General features: G+C 44.5%; 1 protein-coding gene across 1 annotated transcript; it reads right to left on the bottom strand.

The window, feature by feature from the left end:
* Positions 1-2,553: 2,553 nt before the first annotated feature.
* On the bottom strand, positions 2,554-8,743 carry LOC123996849 (proteasome subunit beta type-5-like). The gene is made up of 3 exons (XM_046300621.1): positions 8,415-8,743; positions 7,508-7,814; positions 2,554-3,196 (listed from the first exon to the last, which is right to left on the bottom strand). Exons 1-3 carry the CDS (start codon positions 8,631-8,633, stop codon positions 2,907-2,909), a joined length of 816 nt encoding a protein of 271 aa, XP_046156577.1. The 5' UTR covers positions 8,634-8,743; the 3' UTR covers positions 2,554-2,906.
* Between the last annotated feature and the right edge of the window lie 451 nt (positions 8,744-9,194).

Raw genomic sequence — 9,194 nt, 5'->3', positions numbered from 1 at the left:
GCTCGAGACCCTGGGTCTCGACCCGCCCTGTGCAACTGGGTACTGGACTTCCTGACGGGCCGCCCCAGGTGGTGAGGGTAGGCAACAACATCTCCTCCCCGCTGATCCTCAACACGGGGCCCCACAAGGGTGCGTTCTGAGCCCTCTCCTGTACTCCCTGTTCACCACGACTGCGTGGCCACGCACGCCTCCAACTCAATCATCAAGTTTGCGGACGACACAACAGTGGTAGGCTTGATTACCAACAACGACGAGACGGCCTACAGGGAGGAGGTGAGGGCCCTCGGAGTATGGTGTCAGGAAAATAACCTCACACTCAACGTCAACAAAACTAAGGAGATGATTGTGGACTTCAGGAAACAGCAGAGGGAACACCCCCTATCCACATCGATGGAACAGTAGTGGAGAGGGTAGCTAGTTTTAAGTTCCTCGGCATACACATCACAGACAAACTGAATTGGTCCACTCACACTGACAGCTAAGAAGGCGCAGCAGCGCCTATTCAACCTCAGGAGGCTGAAGAAATTCGGCTTGTCACCAAAAGCACTCACAAACTTCTACAGATGCACAATCGAGAGCATCCTGGCGGGCTGTATCACCGCCTGGTACGGCAACTGCTCCGCCCTCAACCGTAAGGCTCTCCAGAGGGTAGTGAGGACTGCACAACGCATCACCGGGGGCAAACTACCTGCCCTCAGGACACCTGTTGTTACAGGAAGGCCATAAAGATCATCAAGGACATCAACCACCGAACCACTGCCTGTTCACCCCGCTATCATCCAGAAGGCGAGGTCAGTACAGGTGCATCAAAGCTGGGACCGAGAGACTGAAAAACAGCTTCTATCTCAAGGCCATCAGACTGTTAAACAGCCACCACTAACACTGAGTGGCTGCTGCCAACACACTGTCATTGACCCAACTCCAGCCATTTTAATAATGGGAATTGATGGGAAATTATGTAAATATATCACTAGCCACTTTAAACAATGCTACCTTATATAATGTTACTTACCCTACATTATTCATCTCATATGCATATGTATATACTGTACTCTACATCGACTGCATCCTTATGTAACACATGTATCACTAGCCACTTTAACTATGCCACTTTGTTTACTTTGTCTACACACTCATCTCATATGTATATACTGTACTCGATACCATCTACTGTATGCTGCTCTGTACCATCACTCATTCATATATCCTTATGTACATGTTCCTTATCCCCTTACACTGTGTATAAGACAGTAGTTTTGGAATTGCTAGTTAGATTACTTGTTGGTTATCACTGCATTGTCGGAACTAGAAGCACAAGCATTTCGCTACACTCGCATTAACATCTGCTAACCATGTGTGTGACAAATAAAATTTGATTTGATTTGACAGTCATCTTCTGCACATCTACAATTCCAGTGTTTAATTGCTATATTGTAATTACTTCACCACCATGGCCTATTTATTGCCTTAACTTACCTCATTTGCACTCACTGTATATAGACTTTGTTTTTTTTGTTCTACTGTATGTTTTGTTTATTCCATGTGTAACTGTTGTTGTGTGTCGAATTGCTATGCTTTATCTTGGCCAGGTCGCAGTTGCAAATGAGAACTTGTTCAACTAGCCTACATGGTTAAATAAAGGTGAACAAAAAAAACTAAAAGTATGGGTATTCAAACAGCTCAGGTTTCTGTGTTTTCCATTATTGAGCCATCCTCCCCTCAGCAGCCTCCTGTGGTGAATACATGTAGTATGCCTATACTAGTGTGATAAGAACATTAATCACTTCAATTTTTACATGTGGAAACATGACACAGGAAATAAAATGTTTTACCAAGTTTGCACAACTTCAAGTGCATGGAAGCCCCGGTGGATGCTATTGTTATATGGTACAGCAACTGCTCGGCCTCCGACTGCAAGGCACTACAGAGGGTAGTGCTTACGGCCCAGTACATCACCAGGGCCAAGCTTCCTGCCATCCAGGACCTCTATACCAGCCGGTGCCAGAGGAAGGCCCTAAAAATTGTCAAAGACTCCAGCCACCCTAGTCATAGACTGTTCTCTCTGCTATCGCACAGCAAGCGGCACCGGAGCGCCAAGTCCAGGTCCAAGAGGCTTCTAAACAGGTTTTACCCCCAAGCCATAAGACTCCTGAACATCTAATCAAATGACTAACGAGACTATTTGCATTGCCCACCCCCACTACTGCTACTCTTATGTATGCATAGTTACTTTAACTCTACATATTACTTCTATACCACCTGTATATAGCTATTTACTGCTGCTCTTTAATGTTAGTTTTTTTCCCCTTTAGGTATTTTCTTAACTGCATTGTTGGTTAAGGGCTTGTAAGTAAACATTTCACTGTAAGGTCTGCGCATGTGAAAAATAAAATGTTAATGTCTGGGCTGCATATTGAACCTGGTTAATCCCTTAAGCCTTGAAAGTGAGAGTAGTGCTATTGCTGTTTTCACTGAAAACCGCTCATATTTCCTTTGCCCTAATTCTTCATGACAATAATAGAATCGTAAATTACTGGTCTGTTCAATTCACTGTTACCAATAACATTTTTTTTATTTTCAAAAGCACACGTTAGATGAGAATGAATGAGAACATTTATAAAAAATGTTACAGAGCAGTCAAAAAAAAAAACATGTAAGTCAGCAACGCCACTACGTAGCAACACCCCTTTATCCCTGGCAGAGCATGGAAAATGTAGTGACAACCAGGTTACAAATATCTTTAATGGTCATTTTCAGACATCCAGATCCTGAGCCAAGTTTGGATGTGTGTAAACACCATTATGTTTTGATTGAATGGTCCCCAAGGCTGTCTGTCACATAACATCTACCCTCCCATACATTCTATTAACCCCTGCCCTTCTCTCACCATCCATGAACCAACTCCTCTATGCCTTCTCTGCCTGGTACTGTTGGTGCAGCATTAGGACATCTGACTGGGACACTCTGGTCCAGCCCTCACTGTGGACATGGTAGAGGTTGACCTGTCCACCACTGTAGGCATCACGGTATGTGGCCTGATAGATGGCCCTGCGACCCAGATCACAGGCCTCCTCCACTGTCAGGTCCTTCTGCTTCAGACCGCTGTCCACGATGCCATACGCGTACATGGAGCCAGAGCCCACTGCAAACAGGTCCCCACACACACGGTTCCCCTCAGAGTCCACGTAGTAGAGACCTGGAAGGGGGAGAAAGTGAAATGTTAATATTTGCGAACGTTAGCCATGTGCAGTAAATCACCTGTTGGTGTCGCTGAATGGAAGAGATTGAACATGTAGAATCGCTGGGAAAAAAAATAAATGACGGCTGCTGTACTGTGGTCTGAGGTGATAGGACGGTGTGTTTCCCTTTTTGGATTTTTGTCTTTAGTGCACTTTAATAGGATCTTTCCCTCCCTAAGGGGAAGGATGTGCCATACATTTATAAAATCATGGGAGATATGACATTTACACTGCAATATGTAAATCAGCAAAAAAAAAAGAAACGTCCCCTTTTCAGGACCCTGTCTTTCAAAGATTATGTAAAAAATAAATAAAAAAATAGCTTCACAGATCTTCATTGTAAAGGGTTTAAACACTGTTTCCCAGGCATGTTCAATAAACCATAAACATGCACCTGTGGAACGGTCCTTAAGACACTAACAGTTTACAGACTGTAGGCAATTAAGGTCACAGTTATGAAAACTTAGGACACTAAAGAAGCCTTTCTACCGACTCTGACAGACCACGTGTAACACCTGCACAGGATTGGTACATCCGAACATCACATCTGCGGGACAGGTACAGGATGGCAACAACTGCCCGAGTTACGCCAGGAACGCACAATCCCGCCATAAGCGCTCAGACTGTCCTCAATAGGCTGAGGCTGGACGGAGGGCTTGTAGGCCTTTTAATATTCGTGTGTAAACATACTGAATTATAATAAAATGCAGTACTACAGGATATTTCCTAAAGTAGCTCTTTATTATCTAGCTATAACTTGCATGTCCACGTATCTCCAACCATGATCAACTGCCCATGACCTAACCATCTGGGTGGTCTTAACCAATCATAGCACAGTATGAAACGGCGGTAAAATGCATCCAATTATAATTCAGTATGTTTACACATGCGTGCAAAACAAGACATGGTGTCAGAGTAAAAGGTCTTAAAAGATTGAGTTCCTTCACCTCGAATGGACTGAGAGTCTACCAACTTACCCGATGCATCGCGTAAGTACAAACAGCATGTGGAGCTAATGTTCACGGGTCCTCTGAAGGACAGAGGAGAAGAGGAAAAGTGCAGCTACATGCTCCTCTGGGTCAGTGAAAAAGGGAGAGATATTTACAACACATGGACACTTACCGTGGCCGAATCAAAAGGTACTGAAAACATATTACGATCGATTTGAAGCATATGTTGTGCCGAAGACCAATACGATTTTCGCTAGGTACAAATATCATGAGAAAGTACAGGGAGCTAGCGAGTCTTTTGAACAGTTTGTGACTGAGCTGCATCTGCCTGAGGAGAGGAGAAAATGCCCTCAGAGCGTCTCAGAATTCTGGAACCATCATGATGAACTATCATAGATCAACGGAATAGTTTTCAAAGGAGAAAAATCATTATTCCGAACCAGTCTCAGAAGAGATTTTGAAAAAGATCCATGCTGGACACATGGGCGTGAAAAGTGCAAACAGAGAGCACGGGATATTTTGTTTTGGCCCGGAATGTGCAAACAAGGACATTGTTGGTAAATGAGTCATATGTCTTGAACGACACCCCTCAAACACCAAAGAGCCAATGTTACCTCACTGTATCCCAGACCGACCCTGGCAGGTCGTGAACGACACCCCTCAAACACCAAAGAGCCAATGTTACCTCACTGTATCCCAGACCGACCCTGGCAGGTCGTGGCAGCCGATCTGTTCACCTGGAACAACGAGGACTGCATCGTAACAGTGGACTACTACAGCCGATACTACGAACTAGACAAGCTTCACAGCACTACATATGCAGCTGTGATACACAAGCTGAAAGCAGCCTTTGCCAGGCATGGTATTATAGAGACTTTAATATCTGACAATGGGCCCTGTTACAAATCAAATTAGTTTGAATCCTTCACAAAAGCATGGGAGTTTACACATGTCACCAGAAGCCCACATTACCCTCAAAGTAATGGCCTTGCTGACAAATCTGTGCAGATTGCTAAATCACTCATGGACGAGACCCTACATCAGTCTCCTTGAATACCACAACACTCCAGTTGACAACTTCAAATCACCGGCCCAGCTGTTGATGAGCCATAGACTTCGCTCAATCCTTCCCAGCACCAACCTTCAACCTGAGATGGTTGGCTACAAGGAAATGCATGAAAAACGTGCACAGACAACAACAAAAGCGATACTATGACAGGTCAGCTAGACCACTGCCACCACTGATCGACGGAGAGTCAGTTAGAATCCAGAAGCATGGCTTCTGGGAGACAGCAGTCGTCATCCAGCCAGCTGACACTGAACGTTCATATCACGTTCGCGCCGCAGAAGGAGTGGTGTACCGCCGCAATCGTCGTCACCTACTGAACACAAAAGAACAACACACTGAGGAGATGAACTGTTCCCCTGAAAGAGAACGTGATGGACTAACACACACAGCACAACATAGACCATACTTACCTGCAACACCACAAGAGCTGTTGACTGACACAGAAGCATGTTCAGCATCATATCGCACAAGGTCAGGGAGGGAGGTCAAGCCCAGAGCTGTCCTAGACCTGTGAAATGTCAAAGGGTGTAGGCGGATCGCTGCCCTAAAAGAGTTCGACTGTAAACTTGTTATTGAAAGTTCACTTAATGCTTTGTTATTGTATTTGTTTGAAATGTTAAGATGTAATTTCTACTGCGAAAGCAGAGTTGCCGAGAGTCGCTTGTTTGAAAAGTGACAGTATGTTAACCCCACCCAAATGGTTAGGTCATGGGCAGTTGATCATGGATGGAGATACGTAGACATGAAAGTTATAACTAGCTAATAAAGAGCTGCGTTAAGAAATATCCTGTAGTACTGCATTTTATTATTTTGTACAAAGCGTTCAAAACAAGACAGGCCTGTTGTAAGGCAGGTCCTCACCAGACATCACCGGCAACAACGTCGCCTATTGGCACAAAACCCACCGTCGCTGGACCAGACAGGACTGGCAAAAAGTGCTCTTCCGCGACTCGTCAGTGTTTTGTCTCACCCAGGGGTGATGGTTGGATTCGCATTTATCGTCGAAGGAAGGAGCATTACACCGAGGCCTGTACTCTGGAGCAGGATTGATTTGGAGGTGTAGGGTCCATCATGGTCTGGAGTGGTGTGTCACGGAGTCATCGGACGGAGCTTGTTGTCATTGCAGGCAATCTCAACACTGCGAGTTACAGGGAAGACATCCTCCTCCCTCACGTGGTACCCTTCCTGCAGGCTCATCCTGACATGACCCTCCAGCATGACAATGCCACCAGCCATACTGCTCGTTCTGTGTGTGATTTCCTGCAAGACAGGAATGTCCTTGTTCTGCCATGGCCAGCGAACAGCCCGGATCTCAATCCCATTGAGCACGTCTGGGACCTGTTGGATCGGAGGGTGAGGGCTAGGGCCATTCCCACCAGAAATGTCTGGGAACTTTCAGGTGCCTTGGTGGATGAGTGGGGTAACATCTCACAGCAAGAACTGACAAATCTGGTGCAGTCCATGAGGAGATGCATTGCAGTACTTAAATGCAGCTGGTGGCCACACCAGATACTGACTGTTATTTTTTATTTTGACCGGCCTTTGTTCAGGGACACATTATTCAATTTCTGTTAGTCACATGTCTGTGGAACTTGTTCAGTTTGTGTCTCAGTTGTTGAATCTTACATCCATACAAATATGTTAAGTTTGCTGAAAATAAACAGTTGACAGTGAGGACGTTTCTTTTTTTGCTGAGTTTGTGGCTCACGTGTGTAATTCAAATTCAGATCCCTAGTTGTCCAATCTAGTCTAAGACTGCAAGATCTGATAGAGGTTAGGGTCTAGATTCCATCCAGACCATGCAATATCCGCATTATATTGTGATTGAAATTTAAAGATGTTTGACAAAAATTGCATGTCGGCTCAATCAGAAAATCCCTTTACATTTCAATCTCGCTATAAAATGGATCTTCCATCATGATGAACCTAGCCCTAGATTTATCAGGGCTAATCTTGTGTGATAGAATGGGTTAGCCTATATATTATCCCTATCCAGCTTAAGACTATGATGTCAGTTGGTGCACGTGTAACAGAGATAAGATCGTACTGTAAACTCACTCCACAGCTTCAAATGTCTCCACTCATGTTGCCGAATGGCTTACTTTTTGGTGGTGCAACTGGCTAGCATGTTTGCGAAGCAGAGGATCACTTGTTTGAACCCAGTAAGAGGACATCGACAGTGAAGGAGGATATACTGCTATTAAGCTAGAACAGTGAAGCCTGACACACAGTTCATATCATATCCATACCTGGTCCAGTCTTGTCCCAGCCACACACCATGGTTCCCATGCTAAGGCCCATGCCTTTGTACTGGTACACCATGTTGGCCAGCAGTTTTGAGGCGGCTGCCACTGAGATGCGTTCCTTGTTGCGGAGCTCGTAGACGCGGCACTGGCGGGCCAGCAAGCGCTCCCAGAAACTGCAGTCAGCTGCACCTCCAGCCATGGTGCCCAGTAGGTAGGGGTTGATCTCTATTACCTTCTTCACTGTCTGGGAGGCGATGTAGGAGCCGGCTGTGGCTCTGGAGTCCACAGCCACAATGACACCATGCTGGAACTAGGGAGAATGGATGAGGCAGAAGACAATGGTTAGCCTTGATTATTTCAGATGTAATTGTTTAAACAAGTAGCCTATGGAGAACTAAAATGGCCATGGAGGAGCCATTTTAGTCTGATTATGTTCTCATTCAATATGTTGTTTGTGTTGTCTGTCTAAGGATGTTACTGGGGGCCTTTTCACATGGGGTTATAGGTCACTTGATGTAGGTACACAGGTGACCTGGAAGTGTTAGCTGTCACAGGTGAGAATTGCTTATGGGATGCACCTCACGTTGGTTCAGTAAGTTAATGTTTTTGCATTGGAACGCAGTAGTTAGCTATTTCATATTCAGTAGTACATGGCCCAACAAAAGATCTAACTAAGGTTAGCTAGGTCTAGAAAACAAAATGTACGTGGACGCGTGATGAACTTCTCTTAAACTGCGACAATGGCGTTTCATAGCGTTAGCGTTACAGTTAATTCATTGATGATACAAGCTAGCTAACTAGCAAGCAATCGTGCAAACTATTCTTTAACTAACTAAAGTTGGCTATGTAGTTAGCCACCGTTCGCAAACATATTAGCTAGCTACCAAGAAAATTAGCTTAGCATACTTACTTTGAAGGCTAATGTGGTTGTGCCATGAAGGAATTCAATCTTTCTATCTGGTCCATCTCCGTTAGAGCACGAGGTGCTCAGAGCGAAAGAGAGTCGATCTCCTCCAACAGACTCCAAACCCAACTCTGCTTCATACAAACCACTGGCGAAGCCATGACGCTGGCGACCATAGTTGGAAAAATCTACTGACTCACTCTGCAACACATTAGCAAGCGCCATCTTTGAACTATGGATGATGATGACGATAGGGTAGGGCTTCTGTTGTTATCGAATCAATTTTGCCGGTAAAAGGAAATACGTCACTGTTTTGAACATCGTTCGGGGTTTTCTCAAGATGGCCAAATGACACAGCATTGTATCCAATGATTATTTATAAATAGGCAAGTCTGTTAAGAACAAAGTCTTATTTACAATGACGGCCTACCAAAAGGCCTCCTGCGGGATACAAAATAAAAAATAAATACAATATAAATATAGGACAAAGCACACATCACAACAAGAGAAACATCACAACACCATATAGATGCCTAAGATAACAACATAGCAATCAAAAGCTTTGGCCAAGTCAATAAAAATAGCAGGACAATATTGCTTAGAATCAAGGGCAATGGTGACATCATTGAGGACCTTTAAGGTTGCAGTGACACATCCATAACCTGAGCGGAAACCAGATTGCATACCCGAGAGAATACTATAGACAAGAAAGACAGTCAGTTTATTATTGACAAGTTTTTCCAACACTTTTGATAAACAGGACAACATAGAAATAGGCCAATAACA

Source organism: Oncorhynchus gorbuscha, linkage group LG15, assembly GCF_021184085.1.
Source record: "Oncorhynchus gorbuscha isolate QuinsamMale2020 ecotype Even-year linkage group LG15, OgorEven_v1.0, whole genome shotgun sequence".
Taxonomy (NCBI): domain Eukaryota; kingdom Metazoa; phylum Chordata; class Actinopteri; order Salmoniformes; family Salmonidae; genus Oncorhynchus; species Oncorhynchus gorbuscha.
This window is presented reverse-complemented; position numbering and strand designations above follow the sequence as displayed.

What these genes read in the sequence shown, in the direction of transcription:
- LOC123996849 (XM_046300621.1), bottom strand. Translation starts at nt 8,633, where the DNA reads ATGGCGCTTGCTAATGTGTTGCAGAGTGAGTCAGTAGATTTTTCCAAC. An exon ending in CAACCACATTAGCCTTCAAA is followed by an intron (nt 7,815 to 8,414) that starts GTAAGTATGCTA and finishes CATTCTCCCTAG; the next exon opens with TTCCAGCATGGTGTCATTGT. An exon ending in CTGGGACAAGACTGGACCAG is followed by an intron (nt 3,197 to 7,507) that starts GTATGGATATGA and finishes TCCCCCTTCCAG; the next exon opens with GTCTCTACTACGTGGACTCT.